The following is a 20294-nucleotide window of genomic DNA, read 5'->3' as shown; positions in this document are numbered from 1 at the left end:
TCTCCCCATCAACACAGGTTAAACATCTTCTGACTGGCATCTTCCCATCAACACAGGTTAAACATCTTCTGACTGGCATCTTCCCATCAACACTGGTTACACATCTTCTGACTGGCATCATCCCATCAACACAGGTTAAACATCTTCTGACTGGCATCTTCCCATCAACACAGGTTAAACATCTTCTGACTGGCATCTTCCCATCAACACAGGTTAAACATCTTCTGACTGGCATCTTCCCATCAACACAGGTTAAACATCTTCTGACTGGCATCTCCCATCAACACAGGTTAAACATCTTCTGACTGGCATCTTCCCATCAACACAGGTTAAACATCTTCTGACTGGCATCATCCCATCAACACGGGTTAAACATCTTCTGACTGGCATCTTCCCATCAACACAGGTTAAACATCTTCTGACTGGCATCTTCCCATCAACACAGGTTAAACATCTTCTGACTGGCATCTTCCCATCAACACTGGTTACACATCTTCTGACTGGCATCATCCCATCAACACAGGTTAAACATCTTCTGACTGGCATCTTCCCATCAACACAGGTTAAACATCTTCTGACTGGCATCTTCCCATCAACACAGGTTAAACATCTTCTGACTGGCATCTTCCCATCAACACAGGTTAAACATCTTCTGACTGGCATCTCCCATCAACACAGGTTAAACATCTTCTGACTGGCATCTTCCCATCAACACAGGTTAAACATCTTCTGACTGGCATCTTCCCATCAACACAGGTTAAACATCTTCTGACTGGCATCTTCCCATCAACACAGGTTAAACATCTTCTGACTGGCATCTTCCCATCAACACAGGTTAAACATCTTCTGACTGGCATCTCCCATCAACACAGGTTAAACATCTTCTGACTGGCATCTTCCCATCAACACAGGTTAAACATCTTCTGACTGGCATCTTCCCATCAACACAGGTTAAACATCTTCTGACTGGCATCTTCCCATCAACACAGGTTAAATATCTTCTGACTGGCATCTTCCCATCAACACAGGTTAACCATCTTCTGACTGGCATCTTCCCATCAACACAGGTTAAACATCTTCTGACTGGCATCTTCCCATCAACACGGGTTAAACATCTTCTGACTGGCATCTTCCCATCAACACAGGTTAAACATCTTCTGACTGGCATCTTCCCATCAACACAGGTTAAACATCTTCTGACTGGCATCTTCCCATCAACACAGGTTAAACATCTTCTGACTGGCATCTTCCCATCAACACAGGATAAACATCTTCTGACTGGCATCTCCCATCAACACAGGTTAAACATCTTCTGACTGGCATCTTCCCATCAACACAGGTTAAACATCTTCTGACTGGCATCATCCCATCAACACGGGTTAAACATCTTCTGACTGGCATCTTCCCATCAACACAGGTTAAACATCTTCTGACTGGCATCTTCCCATCAACACAGGTTAAACATCTTCTGACTGGCATCTTCCCATCAACACAGGTTAAACATCTTCTGACTGGCATCTTCCCATCAACACAGGTTAAACATCTTCTGACTGGCATCTCCCATCAACACAGGTTAAACATCTTCTGACTGGCATCTTCCCATCAACACGGGTTAAACATCTTCTGACTGGCATCATCCCATCAACACGGGTTAAACATCTTCTGACTGGCATCTTCCCATCAACACAGGTTAAACATCTTCTGACTGGCATCTTCCCATCAACACAGGTTAAACATCTTCTGACTGGCATCTTCCCATCAACACAGGTTAAACATCTTCTGACTGGCATCTTCCCATCAACACAGGTTACTTTGGGGCTTTACTGGAAGTCAGAGGGTGCGTCCCAAAAGGCACCCTATTCCCACTACTTTGGACCAGTGCTCTTATCAAAAGTAGTGCATTATAAAGGGAAATGGATTCTATTTGGGATGCAGTTGGAGAGTAACAAGCATGACTTGTAGACATTCAGTCAGAGACGTCAAACTGAATATAATATCTTACTGGGCCGTCCATACATACATAACACAGAAAGAGATGTATAATCAGACAGAGACTGAAACAGACACACAGGCAGCCCAATTCTGATCTTATGCCACTAATTGGGCAAAAGATCAGAATTGGGCTGCCTGTTTAAAACTGATTCTGATCTTTTGCCTAATTATTGGCAAAAGATCTGATTCGATTGGTCAAAAGACCAATAATTGAACAACATATCTGAATTGAGCTCCTGGGTAAACGCTGCCATAGATCAGACATCGTTAATGTTATCTTACCAGGCAGGCCAGGTAGTCCGTCGCGGCCGGGGCCACCGGGGTTACCCTGAGGTCCAACTCCCCCGGGGCTGCCGGGAAAACCGGGACTTCCTCTGTCGCCTGTCAACCCTGGAATGCCCGGGCCGGGAAGACCGGGGTCTCCCTTATCTCCATTGTTGCCTGGGTATCCTGCAACGCCGAGAATCAATCCGTTTTATGGAAATTTGAAGGACAATAAAGCTTTTTGAATTTGACTTGTAGTGCTAGTGGAATCTATTGACTATTCAACACATTGTAAAGGTCCCATATGTCAGTCCAGAATAAAATAACCCAATTGTATATCATTACCTCATAGCTGGAGTAATGTCACGCAGAACAAAAGTACAGTCCCTAAACCAATCAACCAATCACACAGAAATACAGTACCAATTAACCAATCAACCAATCAGCTGCCAGAAAGAGACTTTAGTCCAGATAGGCTGCGGTACAATACCTTTCTCGCTTTGAGGTCAAAGTTCAGAGAGTGGCAGGTAAGCAGGGCAAATGTTCGAAACGGAGCCGATGGAAGGATGGAGTGTATCGGAGAATGGGAAAGAGATGTGGGGAAGGGGGGTGAGGGGTTACAATGCTCTAGGTCTATCCAACATGACATACAGTGGGGAAAAAAGTATTTAGTCAGCCACCAATTGTGCAAGTTCTCCCACTTAAAAAGATGACAGAGGCCTGTAATTTTCATCATAGGTACACGTCAACTATGACAGACAAATTGAGAAAAAGAAATCCAGAAAATCACATTGTAGGATTTTTAATGAATTCATTTGCAAATTATGGTGGAAAATAAGTATTTGGTCACCTACAAACAAGCAAGATTTCTGGCTCTCACAGACCTGTAACTTATTCTTTAAGAGGCTCCTCTGTCCTCCACTCGTTACCTGTATTAATGGCACCTGTTTGAACTTGTTATCAGTATAAAAGACACCTGTCCACAACCTCAAACAGTCACACTCCAAACTCCACTATGGCCAAGACCAAAGAGCTGTCCAAGGACACCAGAAACAAAATTGTAGACCTGCACCAGGCTGGGAAGACTGAATCTGCAATAGGTAAGCAGCTTGGTTTGAAGAAATCAACTGTGGGAGCAATTATTAGGAAATGGAAGACATACAAGACCACTGATAATCTCCCTCGATCTGGGGCTCCACGCAAGATCTCACCCCGTGAGGTCAAAATGATCACAAGAACGGTGAGCAAAAATCCCAGAACCACACGGGGGGACCTAGTGAATGACCTGCAGAGAGCTGGGACCAAAGTAACAAAGCCTACCATCAGTAACACACTACGCCGCCAGGGACTCAAATCCTGCAGTGCCAGACGTGTCCCCCTGCTTAAGCCAGTACATGTCCAGGCCCATCTGAAGTTTGCTAGAGTGCATTTGGATGATCCAGAAGAGGATTGGGAGAATGTCATATGGTCAGATGAAACCAAAATAGAACTTTTTGGTAAAAACTCGTGTTTGGAGGACAAAGAATGCTGAGTTGCATCCAAAGAACACCATACCTACTGTGAAGCATGGGGGTGGAAACATTATGCTTTGGGCCTGTTTTTCTGCAAAGGGACCAGGACGACTGATCCGTGTAAAGGAAAGAATGAATGGGGCCATGTATCGTGAGATTTTGAGTGAAAACCTCCTTCCATCAGCAAGGGCATTGAAGATGAAACGTGGCTGGGTCTTTCAGCATGACAATGATCCCAAACACACCGCCCGGGCAACGAAGGAGTGGCTTCGTAAGAAGTATTTCAAGATCCTGGAGTGGCCTAGCCAGTCTCCAGATCTCAACCCCATAGAAAATCTTTGGAGGGATTTGAATGTCTGTGTTGCCCAGCGACAGCCCCAAAACATCACTGCTCTAGAGGAGATCTGCATGGAGGAATGGGCCAAAATACCAGCAACAGTGTGTGAAAACCTTGTGAAGACTTACAGAAAACGTTTGACCTGTGTCATTGCCAACAAAGGGTATATAACAAAGTATTGAGAAACTTTTGTTATTGACCAAATACTTATTTTCCACCATAATTTGCAAATAAATTCATAAAAAATCCTACAATGTGATCTTCTGGAGAAAAAAAATCTCATTTTGTCTGTCATAGTTGACGTGTACCTATGATGAAAATTACAGGCCTCTCTCATCTTTTTAAGTGGGAGAACTTGCACAATTGGTGGCTGACTAAATACTTTTTTCCCCCACTGTACATGAGGAAAGAGCCTTCAGAACTGAGAGTGCCCTGGGTGGAGGTGACTAAGGGGTTGGTAAGTTGTTTTGTGAAACAGGCAGGTAGAGGAGAGTGTGAAGTTATTGGTGAGGTTTTGGCTTGAACCAGAAAGGTAAATTGTGTTTAAGAGTGAGGAGAACAAGTACAGGAAAGTTGGACTTGTGGAATTGTGCAGGTGGGTGATAGCTGACAGCTACACAAGTGGGATTCGCCAAAGAGACATTGACAACACGCAAAAGAAGAACAGAAAAAGATTGTTGTGAGGTGAGATGAGAAGATGAAGATGAAGGAAGAGTGAACTCCCAAGATCAGGGTGCGGTTACCGTCACTGACTGATAATCCATAATGCATCTCTCTGAGACAGGATCACCCACAGAGACATGCTATCGCCATGTTGACATCATTCAGTGCTCAACAAACAAACCCTTTACAGGTGAACCACTTACAAACTGTTTACAAACCCTTTGCTGCTCAAAAGCCTTGCAGTGGGGTGGGGTTACTGGCCTAATAACAAGTATGGGAACATAGCTTGAACCACAAAGCCAGTCCACTGAGATACATAATTAACATTAGTATAAGAGGCCTTAGGGTGACCATGCACATACCACTGTATGACTCAGACAATACATTCTGGATAACACATATTCAGTCATCTCAAACACAAGATAAACTGGTGAAAACAACAGGATACAGTGAGGGAAATAAGCATTTGATCCCCTGCTGATTATGTACGTTTGCCCACTGACAAAGACATGATCATGGTAGGTTTATTTGAACAGTGAGAGACAGAACAACAACAAAGAAATCCAGAAAAACGCATGTCTAAAATGTTATAAATTGATTTGCATTTTAAATGTGGGAAATAAGTATTTGACCCCTCTGCAAAACATTACTTAGTACTTGGTGGCAAAACCCTTGTTGGCAATCACAGAGGTCAGACGTTTCTTGTAGTTGGCCACCAGGTTTGCTCACATCTCAGGAGGGATTTTGTCCCACTCCTCTTTGCAGATCTTCTCCAAGTAATTAAGGTTTCGAGGCTGACGTTTGGTAACTCGAACCTTCAGCTCCCTCCACAGATTTTCTATGGGATTAAGGTCTAGAGACTGGCTAGGCCACTCCAGGACCTTAATGTGCTTCTTCTTGAGCCACTCTTTTGTTGCCTTGGCCGTGTGTTTTGGGTCATTGTCATGCTGGAGTACCCATCCACGACCCATTTTCAATGCCCTGGCTGAGGGAAGGAGGTTCTCACCCAAGATTTGACGGTACATGGCACCGTCCATCGTCCCTTTGATGCGGTGAAGTTGTCCTGTCCCCTTAGCAGAAAAACACCCCCAAAGCATAATGTTTCCACCTCCATGTTTGACGGTGGGGATGGTGTTCTTGGGGTCATAGGCAGCATTCCTCCTCCTCCAAACACGGCGAGTTGAGTTGATGCCAAAGAGCTCGATTTTGGTCTCATCTGACCACAACACTTTCACCCAGTTCTCCTCTGAATCATTCAGATGTTCATTGGCAAACTTCAGACGGGCATGTATATGTGCTTTCTTGAGGAAGGGGACCTTGCAGGCGCTGCAGGATTTCAGTCCTTCACGGCGTAGTGTGTTACCAATTGTTTTCTTGGTGACTATGGTCCCAGCTGCCTTGAGATCATTGACATGATCCTCCCGTGAGGTTCTGGGCTGATTCCTCACCGTTCTCATGATCATTGCAACTCCACGAGGTGAGATCTTGCATGGAGCCCCAGGCCGAGGGAGATTGACAGGTCTTTTGTGTTTCTTCCATTTGCGAATAATCGCACCAACTGTTGTCACCTTCTCACCAAGCTGCTTGGCGATGGTCTTGTAGCCCATTCCAGCCTTGTGTAGGTCTACAATCTTGTCCCTGACATCCTCGGATAGCTCTTTGGTCTTGGCCATGGTGGAGAGTTTGGAATCTGATTGATTGATTGCTTCTGTGGACAGGTGTCTTTTATACAGGTAACAAGCTGAGATTAGGAGCACTCCCTTTAAGAGTGTGCTCCTAATCTCAGCTCGTTACCTGTATAAAAGACACCTGGGAGCCAGAAATCTTTCTGATTGAGAGGGGGTCAAATACTTATTTCCCTCATTAAAATGCAAATCGTTTTATAACATTTTTGACATACGTTTTTCTGGATTTTTGTTTTGTTATTCTGTCTCTCACTGTTCAAATAAACCTACCATTAAAATTATAGACTGATCATTTCTTTGTCAGTGGGCAAACGTACAAAATCAGCAGGGGATCAAATACTTTTTTCCCTCACTGTAACTATGTGTTTTAAAATGCTGCATAAATACACATATTACATGGGTTTTCCTTTGCATAGGTTTAATATGATAACAATTCTTAGCATTACATCTACAATATGGTGATACTAGAAGATATAACCACATATAAATGCTATCAATCTCAATCAAATGCTATAACTCAATCTCAATCAGAATCAAACTCATTCAATCTCCAATCAATAGATCTATCAGATTCAATCTCTATCAATCTAAATCTCAATCAATGGTATCAATATTAATCACAATCTCAATATCAGAATCAAACTCTATCGATCTCTAATCAATCAGCTAGTCAAAAGTCAGCTCTGTTCTGTTTGTCGTTATAAGGCTTACCTGGAACACCCAGAAGTCCTGGGGGTCCGACAGGGCCGGGGACACCCTGGGAGCCGATGGTGGGTGATCCTGGAGGGCCACAAGCTCCGGGTCTACCAGGGATTCCAGAGTCACCTGGGAGACAGACAGACAGATACAGACCACACAACTGTTAATATAGCAATATTAACAAACTAGCTAGCTAATAAAATTCTCTATATCTGGACTAAGGATAACTTTTATTGAAGATTCTCCATTGAGCATGCTTTTAGTCTTGAACTAGGCTTAATCTGTGTCTGGTAAAATCAGTTCAGAAAATATTTGGTTAGATTATAGTATGATATTGTTCACATATAAAGACAGTAAATAATAACATAGTCATCTTAAAAATGACTTTAATTCGAAACCACTGACAGAAACCACTGACACACACTTATTCAGTATACATTAGGTGACCAATGTGGGAATCAAACCCACAAAGTCAGTGTTTCTAAGCACCAAACTCCAACCGACCACACCATCAGAAGTTGGAACCGTACCTTTGGCACCAGGGTAGCCGTCAAAGCCGGATCGTCCTGGCAAGCCGGGGTTGCCAGGGAAACCAGAGTCTCCTTTGGGTCCAGGTAATCCTTTACATCCGAGGAAGCCTGGTGGGCCCTGGGGACCTGGCAGCCCGAATCCTGGCTCTCCCTATCACACACACACACACACACACACACACACACACACACACACACACACACACACACACACACACACACACACACACACACAAAGAAAAACGTAAATGAATATCCAAACACAGACAAATGTAAACAGAGTCAACTGTGTTTGTCAGATAACTAGGTCTACATTTGATGTTGACCTTAGCTTGATCCAATGCTATCTAGTTCGGATTCTCATTGCTGTACATGGAAATGACAGTAATTAAGTCCATCTACAGTAGTGGGGATGTGGTACATACCTTAGCTCCGGGTCCACCTTGCTGCCTGTCTCTATAGTAGTAGACTGTATCTATAGTAGTATAGTTAGTCTGTATCTATAGTAGTAGTGTTAGTCTGTATCTATAGTAGTAGTGTTAGTCTGTATCTATAGTAGTAGTGTTAGTCTGTATCTATAGTAGTAGTGTTAGTCTGTATCTATAGTAGTAGTGTTAGTCTGTATCTATAGTAGTATAGTTAGTCTGTATCTATAGTAGTAGTGCTAGTCTGTATCTATAGTAGTAGTGTTAGTCTGTATCTATAGTAGTAGTGTTAGTCTGTATCTATAGTAGTAGTGTTAGTCTGTATCTATAGTAGTAGTGTTAGTCTGTATCTATAGTAGTAGTGTTAGTCTGTATCTATAGTAGTACTATTATTCTGTATCTATAGTAGTAGTGTTAGTCTGTATCTATAGTAGTATAGTTAGTCTGTATCTATAGTAGTAGTGTTAGTCTGTATCTATAGTAGTAGTGTTAGTCTGTATCTATAGTAGTAGTGTTAGTCTGTATCTATAGTAGTAGTGTTAGTCTGTATCTATAGTAGTAGTGTTAGTCTGTATCTATAGTAGTACTATTATTCTGTATCTATAGTAGTAGTGTTAGTCTGTATCTATAGTAGTATAGTTAGTCTGTATCTATAGTAGTAGTGTTAGTCTGTATCTATAGTAGTAGTGTTAGTCTGTATCTATAGTAGTAGTGTTAGTCTGTATCTATAGTAGTACTATTATTCTGTATCTATAGTAGTAGTGCTAGTCTGTATCTATAGTAGTAGTGTTAGTCTGTATCTATAGTAGTAGTGCTAGTCTTTATCTATAGTAGTAGTGCTAGTCTGTATCTATAGTAGTAGTGTTAGTCTGTATCTATAGTAGTAGTGTTAGTCTGTATCTATAGTAGTAGTGTTAGTCTGTATCTATAGTAGTATAGTTAGTCTGTATCTATAGTAGTAGTGTTAGTCTGTATCTATAGTAATATAGTTAGTCTGTATCTATAGTAGAGGTGTTAGTCTGTATCTATAGTAGTAGTGTTAGTCTGTATCTATAGTAGTAGTGTTAGTCTGTATCTATAGTAGAGGTGTTAGTCTGTATCTATAGTAGTAGTGTTAGTCTGTATCTATAGTAGTAGTGTTAGTCTGTATCTATAGTAGTAGTGTTAGTCTGTATCTATAGTAGTAGTGTTAGTCTGTATCTATAGTAGTAGTGTTAGTCTGTATCTATAGTAGTAGTGTTAGTCTGTATCTATAGTAGTAGTGTTAGTCTGTATCTATAGTAGTAGTGTTAGTCTGTATCTAGTGTTAGTCTGTATCTATAGTAGTAGTGTTAGTCTGTATCTATAGTAGTAGTGTTAGTCTGTATCTATAGTAGCATAGTTAGTCTGTATCTATAGTAGTAGTGTTAGTCTGTATCTATAGTAGTAGTGTTAGTCTGTATCTATAGTAGTAGTGTTAGTCTGTATCTATAGTAGTAGTGTTAGTCTGTATCTATAGTAGTAGTGCTAGTCTGTATCTATAGTAGTACTATTATTCTGTATCTATAGTAGTAGTGTTAGTCTGTATCTATAGTAGTAGTGTTAGTCTGTATCTATAGTAGTAGTGTTAGTCTGTATCTAGTGTTAGTCTGTATCTATAGTAGTAGTGTTAGTCTGTATCTATAGTAGTAGTGTTAGTCTGTATCTATAGTAGTAGTGTTAGTCTGTATCTATAGTAGTAGTGTTAGTCTGTATCTATAGTAGTAGTGTTAGTCTGTATCTATAGTAGTAGTGTTAGTCTGTATCTATAGTAGTAGTGTTAGTCTGTATCTATAGTAGTAGTGTTAGTCTGTATCTATAGTAGTAGTGCTAGTCTGTATCTATAGTAGTAGTGTTAGTCTGTATCTATAGTAGTAGTGTTAGTCTGTATCTATAGTAGTAGTGTTAGTCTGTATCTATAGTAGTACTATTATTATGTATCTATAGTAGTAGTGTTAGTCTGTATCTATAGTAGTAGTGTTAGTCTGTATCTATAGTAGTAGTGTTAGTCTGTATCTATAGTAGTATAGTTAGTCTGTATCTATAGTAGTAGTGTTAGTCTGTATCTATAGTAGTAGTGTTAGTCTGTATCTATAGTAGTAGTGTTAGTCTGTATCTATAGTAGTACTATTATTATGTATCTATAGTACTAGTGTTAGTCTGTATCTATAGTAGTAGTGCTAGTCTGTATCTATAGTAGTACTATTATTCTGTATCTATAGTAGTAGTGTTATTCTGTATCTATAGTAGTAGTGTTAGTCTGTATCTATAGTAGTAGTGTTAGTCTGTATCTATAGTAGTATAGTTAGTCTGTATCTATAGTAGTAGTGTTAGTCTGTATCTATAGTAGTAGTGTTAGTCTGTATCTATAGTAGTAGTGTTAGTCTGTATCTATAGTAGTAGTGTTAGTCTGTATCTATAGTAGTAGTGTTAGTCTGTATCTATAGTAGTAGTGTTAGTCTGTATCTATAGTAGTAGTGTTAGTCTGTATCTATAGTAGTAGTGTTAGTCTGTATCTATAGTAGTAGTGTTATTCTGTATCTATAGTAGTAGTGTTAGTCTGTATCTATAGTAGTAGTGTTAGTCTGTATCTATAGTAGTAGTGTTAGTCTGTATCTATAGTAGTAGTGTTAGTCTGTATCTATAGTAGTAGTGTTAGTCTGTATCTATAGTAGTAGTGTTAGTCTGTATCTATAGTAGTATAGTTAGTCTGTATCTATAGTAGTACTATTATTCTGTATCTATAGTAGTAGTGTTAGTCTGTATCTATAGTAGTAGTGCTAGTCTGTATCTATAGTAGTAGTGTTAGTCTGTATCTATAGTAGTATAGTTAGTCTGTATCTATAGTAGTAGTGCTAGTCTGTATCTATAGTAGTAGTGTTAGTCTGTATCTATAGTAGTAGTGTTAGTCTGTATCTATAGTAGTATAGTTAGTCTGTATCTATAGTAGTAGTGTTAGTCTGTATCTATAGTAGTACTATTATTCTGTATCTATAGTAGTAGTGTTAGTCTGTATCTATAGTAGTAGTGTTAGTCTGTATCTATAGTAGTATAGTTAGTCTGTATCTATAGTAGTAGTGTTAGTCTGTATCTATAGTAGTACTATTATTCTGTATCTATAGTAGTAGTGTTAGTCTGTATCTATAGTAGTAGTGTTAGTCTGTATCTATAGTAGTAGTGTTAGTCTGTATCTATAGTAGTATAGTTAGTCTGTATCTATAGTAGTAGTGTTAGTCTGTATCTATAGTAGTAGTGTTAGTCTGTATCTATAGTAGTACTATTATTCTGTATCTATAGTAGTAGTGTTAGTCTGTATCTATAGTAGTAGTGTTAGTCTGTATCTATAGTAGTAGTGTTAGTCTGTATCTATAGTAGTAGTGTTAGTCTGTATCTATAGTAGTACTATTATTCTGTATCTATAGTAGTAGTGTTAGTCTGTATCTATAGTAGTATAGTTAGTCTGTATCTATAGTAGTAGTGCTAGTCTGTATCTATAGTAGCATAGTTAGTCTGTATCTATAGTAGTATAGTTAGTCTGTATCTATAGTAGTAGTGTTAGTCTGTATCTATAGTAGTATAGTTAGTCTGTATCTATAGTAGTAGTGTTAGTCTGTATCTATAGTAGTAGTGTTAGTCTGTATCTATAGTAGTATAGTTAGTCTGTATCTATAGTAGTAGTGTTAGTCTGTATCTATAGTAGTATAGTTAGTCTGTATCTATAGTAGTAGTGTTAGTCTGTATCTATAGTAGTAGTGTTAGTCTGTATCTATAGTAGTAGTGTTAGTCTGTATCTATAGTAGTACTATTATTCTGTATCTATAGTAGTAGTGCTAGTCTGTATCTATAGTAGTATAGTTAGTCTGTATCTATAGTAGTAGTGTTAGTCTGTATCTATAGTAGTAGTGCTAGTCTGTATCTATAGTAGTATAGTTAGTCTGTATCTATAGTAGTATAGTTAGTCTGTATCTATAGTAGTAGTGTTAGTCTGTATCTATAGTAGTAGTGTTAGTCTGTATCTATAGTAGTATAGTTAGTCTGTATCTATAGTAGTAGTGTTAGTCTGTATCTATAGTAGTAGTGTTAGTCTGTATCTATAGTAGTATAGTTAGTCTGTATCTATAGTAGTAGTGTTAGTCTGTATCTATAGTAGTATAGTTAGTCTGTATCTATAGTAGTAGTGTTAGTCTGTATCTATAGTAGTAGTGTTAGTCTGTATCTATAGTAGTAGTGTTAGTCTGTATCTATAGTAGTATAGTTAGTCTGTATCTATAGTAGTAGTGTTAGTCTGTATCTATAGTAGTAGTGCTAGTCTGTATCTATAGTAGTATAGTTAGTCTGTATCTATAGTAGTAGTGTTAGTCTGTATCTATAGTAGTATAGTTAGTCTGTATCTATAGTAGTAGTGTTAGTCTGTATCTATAGTAGTAGTGTTAGTCTGTATCTATAGTAGTAGTGTTAGTCTGTATATATAGTAGTAGTGTTAGTCTGTATCTATAGTAGTAGTGTTAGTCTGTATCTATAGTAGTAGTGTTAGTCTGTATCTATAGTAGTAGTGTTAGTCTGTATATATAGTAGTAGTGTTAGTCTGTATCTATAGTAGTAGTGTTAGTCTGTATCTATAGTAGTATAGTTAGTCTGTATCTATAGTAGTAGTGTTAGTCTGTATCTATAGTAGTATAGTTAGTCTGTATCTATAGTAGTAGTGTTAGTCTGTATCTATAGTAGTAGTGTTAGTCTGTATCTATAGTAGTAGTGTTAGTCTGTATATATAGTAGTAGTGTTAGTCTGTATCTATAGTAGTAGTGTTAGTCTGTATCTATAGTAGTAGTGTTAGTCTGTATCTATAGTAGTAGTGTTAGTCTGTATATATAGTAGTAGTGTTAGTCTGTATCTATAGTAGTAGTGTTAGTCTGTATCTATAGTAGTATAGTTAGTCTGTATCTATAGTAGTAGTGTTAGTCTGTATCTATAGTAGTATAGTTAGTCTGTATCTATAGTAGTAGTGTTAGTCTGTATCTATAGTAGTAGTGCTAGTCTGTATCTATAGTAGTATAGTTAGTCTGTATCTATAGTAGTAGTGTTAGTCTGTATCTATAGTAGTATAGTTAGTCTGTATCTATAGTAGTAGTGTTAGTCTGTATCTATAGTAGTAGTGTTAGTCTGTATCTATAGTAGTAGTGTTAGTCTGTATATATAGTAGTAGTGTTAGTCTGTATCTATAGTAGTAGTGTTAGTCTGTATCTATAGTAGTAGTGTTAGTCTGTATCTATAGTAGTAGTGTTAGTCTGTATATATAGTAGTAGTGTTAGTCTGTATCTATAGTAGTAGTGTTAGTCTGTATCTATAGTAGTATAGTTAGTCTGTATCTATAGTAGTAGTGTTAGTCTGTATCTATAGTAGTATAGTTAGTCTGTATCTATAGCAGTAGTGTTAGTCTGTATCTATAGTAGTAGTGTTAGTCTGTATCTACAGTAGTAAATGTAGTCTCTATCTACAGTTGTGGGGCTGTACCTTAGCTCCAGGTGCACCTGGCTGTCCGGGGAACCCGTCCACACCTGGTCTACCTGGACTTCCGGGACCACCTGGCACACCAGGTGAGCCAGGGAATCCTACGGGTGGGGACAGGTGAGATGACAGGTCAGTGATGATGATAATAGTTTACTAATCTATCAGAAGCTTCTAACGCCATGACATCATTTTCTGGAATTTTCCAAGCTGTTTAAAGGCACAGTCAACTTAGTGTATGTAAACTTCTGACCCACTGGAATTGTGATACAGTGAATTATAAGTGAAATAATCTGTGTGTAAACAATTGTTGGAAAAATTACTTGTGTCATGCACAAAGTAGATGTCCTAACCGACTTGCCAAAACTATAGTTTGTTAACAAGAAATGTGTGGAGTGGTTGAAAAACGAGTTTTAATGACTCCAACCTAAGTGTATGCAAACGTCCGACTTCAACTGTAAATCAGGGCTTTAAGCCTAGTCCCAGTCCAAAAAGCATGTTCAATAGAGATTCTTAATTGAAAACCCTTCTTAGTCCAGGGCTAGGCTTAATCTGTGTCCGGGAAATTGGACCTTGGAGTTCATATTATAACCATACAGGTGAGACTGTGTCTGTCCATGTATTTAGTGTTTACCTTTAGCTCCGGGGGGTCCTGGCAATCCGATGCCGGAGGGGCCGGGGTCACCCTTGGGACCTGGTGACCCGGGGAAACCGGGCAATCCTGGCCCGCCAGGGTTACCTGTCGACACGGAAGTGAACACATTTACTACACTACTACTAAACAGTTCACTAGTGTATACCTCATAGAATTACATCAAATATTCTCCCAAACAACACCGAACATCTCTCCGTTACTTTCCCACCGACTTTACCTTCTACCTCATCATTCTGGATGAAAGCTAAAGTACCAATTCTATCCATCCAGGTGAATGTAGACCTGTGTAGGTACAGGTGTTATCTACCTGGGCTTCCAGGTAGACCGGGGTCTCCATCCTGTCCTCGGGGTCCTGGGTGGCCCTTCTCTGCTATCGTCTGACCCGGCTCCCCTTTACCTCCTACAGGTCAGAGGTCAAGGGTCAGAGATTAGGGAGTTGGGGTACAAGAGTTGTAGTCATAGAAGAGTGGTCCTCTGTAGCTCAATTGGTAGAGCATGGCGCTTGTAACGCCAGGGTAGTGGGTTCGATCCCCGGAACCACCCATACGTAAAAATGTATGCGCACATGACTGTAAGTCACTTTGGATAAAAGCGTCTGCTAAATGGCATATTATTATTATATTATTATAAGAGCAGCAGTTGTTGTCATCGATGACAGGCAAAGCTAATGGTAACCAGTTGTAGTAATCGATGCCAGGCAAAGCTAATGGTAACCAGTTGTAGTAATCGATGCCAGGCAAAGCTAATGGTAACCAGTTGTTGTCATCGATGTCAGTCAAAGCTAATGGTAACCAGTTGTAGTAATCGATGCCAGGCAAGCTAATGGTAACCAGTTGTAGTAATCGATGCCAGGCAAGCTAATGGTAACCAGTTGTAGTAATCGATGCCAGGCACAGCTAATGGTAACCAGTTGTAGTCATTGATGCCAGGCACAGCTAATGGTAACCAGTTGTAGTAATCGATGTCAGGCAAAGCTAATGGTAACCAGTTGTTGTCATCGATGTCAGTCAAAGCTAGTGGTAACCAGTTGTAGTAATCGATGTCAGGCAAAGCTAATGGTAACCAGTTGTAGTAATCGATGCCAGGCAAGCTAATGGTAACCAGTTGGAGTAATCGATGCCAGGCACAGCTAATGGTAACCAGTTGTAGTCATTGATGCCAGGCACAGCTAATGGCAAATGTATGATAACAAAAATAACATACACAACATCCCTGGACTCCATGTGTTAATGTATCTCACTTTTATCAACATTTCAGTTACTACATCCCTGGTCTTCAAGAATATCAACCAACGTATCTTACCTGGTGCTCCAGGTGTTCCTGTTCTCCCCGACACACCCTGGACACCCTTCTCTCCGGGGGGGCCCTGGGGGCCGAAGCCTGGGGGATCCGGTGCCACCCCTGTCACCTGGGAGACCCTGCAAACCGGGCTCACCTGGAGGTCCTCGCTCACACCTTCACTAATAGAGATCCCTGCAGAGAGAGAGCAAGAGAGAGAGAGAGAGAGAGAGAGAGAGAGAGAGAGAGAGAGAGAAGAGAGAGAGAGAGTGAGAGAGAGAGAGAGAGAGAGAGAGAGAGAGAGAGAGAGAGAGAGAGAGAGAGAGAGAGAGAGAGAGAGAGAGCGTTATGTAGAATGCTATCTTGTGGGAGAGATGGATGGATGGATGGTTGGATGGAGGTATAGATGGATGGATGGATGGATGGATGGATGGATGGATGGATGGATGGATGGATGAATGAATGAATGGATAGACAAATGGAGGTAGGGATAGAGGGAAAGAGAAATAGTGAAGGGATGAATGGATGGAAGGATGGATAGAGTAAAGGAGAAATGGAGGGAGTGAAGAACGGTTGGATGGGATGGATGGATGAATGGATGGATGGATGAAGGGAAGAGAGAGAGAGGAACACATCGCTACTCACAGATTTTCCTTTGAGTCCAGGAGCTCCAGGACCGCCATCCAACCCAGGTCTTCCGTTCAGGCCAGGCAGGCCAGCGGGTCCTGGAAGCCCTGTGTCTCCCTGGTCTCCCCTCACCCCGTTCAAAGCAGTAGCATTACCTGGGTCACCCTTCTCTCCTGGGAAACCAGGAGCACCCTGGGGACCGGGCAAACCCTGGGGTAGAGAGCGGGATGGAGGAGAGAGAGATGGAAGGATGGAGGGGTCAGTTAGATACTCTGTCAAGGCTATTATAGACACTTATGGACAGTTTCCAGGACACAGATTAAGCCTAATCCTAGACTAAAAAGCTTTTTCAATGGAGATTCTCTAATTGGTGTCCGGGAAACAGGCCCTAAGTTAGTTAGTCAGCCTCTAGGTTAGCCTACTATAAAGGTATTCTAAGTGTAGACCCAGTTTCAAACCAGCTTCAAGCCAGTGTCAATATGAGCTAGGTGGGGCAAAAATCCAATGTTCTTATGTTGAACAATAAAACAGTCCGAAACATTGGTCCCTAGAATTGTGGGGGTTTGAAAACAGGAAGTGGAGGTTTGAAAACAGGAAGTAGGAAATTAAAAGCAATAAGTACTTACAGAAGAACCTGAGGGCCCTGGGCCACCTGGGAATCCTATGTCACCTTTAACCCCTGGTCCTCCTGGTCGACCTGAGAGAGGAGAAGTGAAGGAGGAGAGAAGGAGGAGAGAAGGAGGAGAGAGGGAGAAGAGAGGGAGAAGAGAGGGATGAAAGAAGGAGAAGAGGAGGTGGGAGGAGAGAAGCATGAGAGAGAGGTGTTATGTAGAGTATTGTGTTGCGGTGGCCTGCACATTGCCAAATCAGGTGTCTGTTTTCTCCTCTCTACTCTGTCTTACCAGGTGAGGATATACAGAACCAGGTAGAGAGATAGGTGACCAGGTGAGAGGGGTGCAGTCTTACCTGGGAACCCGGGAGGTCCGGGAGGGCCTGGTGCTCCAGGGACACAGTTGCGGCTGGAGAAACAGTTCACGCAGGTGTCTCCCTTCTCACCTGAAACACAGACGGACAGACGGACGGACAGACAGTCATGGATGTCAGACACAGTCCCAGTTTTGGGATCGACATCAATTATACATTAGTTCCTTATTGTCCATGTTACTATGACAATACTCTGGAGGTAAACAACCCGAGAACACCACAATAATATCAATAGAATATCGACCATTTAGCCAGGGGAGAATGACTGGCCCCTCTCATTGATGTTTGGGGTACTCCGGTCGGCCTTCAACTTGAGATACTCAATGAGAGGGGTCAGTCGTTCTCCCCTGGTCGCGCAGCCTGAAACATCCCTTTCTGGACCAGCTCAAACTGCGTACATTACAGTGGGGAAAAAAAGTATTTAGTCAGCCACCAATTGTGCAAGTTCTCCCACTTAAAAAGATGAGAGAGGCCTGTCATTTTCATCATAGGTACACGTCAACTATGACAGACAAAATGAGAAAAGAAAATCCAGAAAATCACATTGTAGGATTTTTAATGAATTTATTTGCAAATTATGGTGGAAAATAAGTATTTGGTCACCTACAAACAAGCAAGATTTCTGGCTCTCACAGACCTGTAACTTCTTCTTTAAGAGGCTCCTCTGTCCTCCACTCGTTACCTGTATTAATGGCACCTGTTTGAACTTGTTATCAGTATAAAAGACACCTGTCCACAACCTCAAACAGTCACACTCCAAACTCCAATATGGCGAAGACCAAAGAGCTGTCAAAGGACACCAGAAACAAAATTGTAGACCTGCACCAGGCTGGGAAGACTGAATCTGCAATAGGTAAGCAGCTTGGTTTGAAGAAATCAACTGTGGGAGCAATTATTAGGAAATGGAAGACATACAAGACCACTGATAATCTCCCTCGATCTGGGGCTCCACGCAAGATCTCACCCCGTGGGGTCAAAATGATCACAAGAACCACACGGGGGGACCTAGTGAATGACCTGCAGAGAGCTGGGACCAAAGTAACAAAGCCTACCATCAGTAACACACTACGCCGCCAGGGACTCAAATCCTGCAGTGCCAGACGTGTCCCCCTGCTTAAGCCAGTACATGTCCAGGCCCGTCTGAAGTTTGCTAGTGTGCATTTGGATGATCCAGAAGAGGATTGGGAGAATGTCATATGGTCAGATGAAACCAAAATAGAACTTTTTTGGTAAAAACTCAACTCGTCGTGTTTGGAGGACAAAGAATGCTGAGTTGCATCCAAAGAACACCATACCTACTGTGAAGCATGGGGGTGGAAACATTATGCTTTGGGCCTGTTTTTCTGCAAAGGGACCAGGACGACTGATCCGTGTAAAGGAAAGAATGAATGGGGCCATGTATCGTGAGATTTTGAGTGAAAACCTCCTTCCATCAGCAAGGGCATTGAAGATGAAACGTGGCTGGGTCTTTCAGCATGACAATGATCCCAAACACACCGCCCGGGCAACGAAGGAGTGGCTTCGTAAGAAGCATTTCAAGGTCCTGGAGTGGCCTAGCCAGTCTCCAGATCTCAACCCCATAGAAAATCTTTGGAGGGAGTTGAAAGTCCGTGTTGCCCAGCGACAGCCCCAAAACATCACTGCTCTAGAGGAGATCTGCATGGAGGAATGGGCCAAAATACCAGCAACAGTGTGTGAAAACCTTGTGAAGACTTACAGAAAACGTTTGACCTGTGTCATTGCCAACAAAGGGTATATAACAAAGTATTGAGAAACTTTTGTTATTGACCAAATACTTATTTTCCACCATAATTTGCAAATAAATTCATAAAAAATCCTACAATGTGATTTTCTGGAATTTTTTTTCTCATTTTGTCTGTCATAGTTTACGTGTACCAATGATGAAAATTACAGGCCTCTCTCATCTTTTTAAGTGGGAGAACTTGCACAATTGGTGGCTGACTAAATACTTTTTTTCCCCACTGTAAATTAAATCCAACTTGAGAGACTCCCCTGGTCTCCTGAAGTCCTCCTTTTTTGTGTGCAAACCACGGCCTGTAGGTCCAGGTTGCGGGCCCGACTGTTTTCTATAGGCTACTGAATATTGGTAACCCAGACTTTCCTGAGAAATTGTGCATTGTACATTAACTGTATGTCCATTGCGCGGCACACAATTTAAGGGGGGGTGTCTGGTACGCCAGTGCACATAGGACCACAAACAAAAAAACATTCTCTCTCTCTCTCTCTCTCTCTCGCTCTCGCTCTCCGACCCACCTTTCTGTCCGGTCTCTCCTTGGAACCCTGTATTCCCTTGTTGTCCTGGTAACCCGGGGGCCCCTCCCGTACAGTTAATACCCCCATTGGAGACCCCTGGGGGCCCAGGAGGTCCTGGAGGTCCCTGCTGCCCACGGGCGCCAGATCGTCCTGGGGGCCCGGGGAGGGAGATGCCTGGTTGGCCCTCGTCTCCCTTCTGGCCGCTCTCTCCCGGGAAGCCTGGAGAACCGGGCTGGCCCCCAACTCCAATACCTGGGGTTCCTGGTTGACCTGGAGGACCCGAGAGACCTGGGGAGGACAGGGTGTCAAAGGGAAATGATCACCATGAAAACTGGGTTCACCAAGCCCCTTAAAGTAGGAGTGCTGATCTAGGACCAGGTCCTCTGTGTTCATATAATCTTATTCATTATAATCTGAAAAGCAATCCTGATCCTGGATCAGCTCTGACTAACTTTATGAATATAGAGTACCTACCAGGTTGTCCTCTGTCTCCTTTCCTTCCTATCTCCCCAGGACGCCCAGGTTCTCCTGTAGGCCCAACTGTTGGTGGACCACTGGTCACCTGCTACATAATGGGATAGAAAGGTTACCATCACCATCTAGTGGTCACAGTCTGATACTGCACAGTCTGCAGTCACCACTGGTCACCTGCTACATAATGGGATAGAAAGGTTATTATCACCATCTAGTGGTCACAGTCTGATACTGCATAGTCTGCTATCACCACTGGTCACCTGCTACATAATGGGATATAAAGGTTACTATCACCATCTAGTGGTCACAGTCTGATACTGCACAGTCTGCTATCACCACTGGTCACCTGTAACAGTAATCGGATATAAAGGTT

The 20294-nt window shown here is 41.5% G+C and overlaps 1 protein-coding gene across 1 annotated transcript in view; it reads right to left on the bottom strand.

The window, feature by feature from the left end:
* Positions 1-20294, bottom strand: part of LOC311112684 (uncharacterized protein) — a gene marked incomplete at both ends in the record, with an annotated part of 156042 nt that overhangs the window by 29278 nt on the left and 106470 nt on the right. Inside the window, 14 exon segments of the mRNA XM_084155817.1 lie at positions 2275-2442; positions 7164-7277; positions 7682-7832; positions 13636-13733; positions 14264-14368; positions 14592-14684; positions 15587-15680; positions 15682-15738; positions 15740-15757; positions 16208-16399; positions 16816-16886; positions 17156-17245; positions 19448-19735; positions 19922-20012. Of these exon segments, the coding sequence (XP_084011943.1) occupies positions 2275-2442; positions 7164-7277; positions 7682-7832; positions 13636-13733; positions 14264-14368; positions 14592-14684; positions 15587-15680; positions 15682-15738; positions 15740-15757; positions 16208-16399; positions 16816-16886; positions 17156-17245; positions 19448-19735; positions 19922-20012 (1630 nt within the window).

This window comes from Coregonus lavaretus (assembly GCF_964263955.1).
Source record: "Coregonus lavaretus genome assembly, chromosome: 39".
NCBI lineage: Eukaryota > Metazoa > Chordata > Actinopteri > Salmoniformes > Salmonidae > Coregonus > Coregonus lavaretus.
Note: the sequence above shows the minus strand (reverse complement) of the source record. Positions and strands in the feature narration are given on the sequence as shown.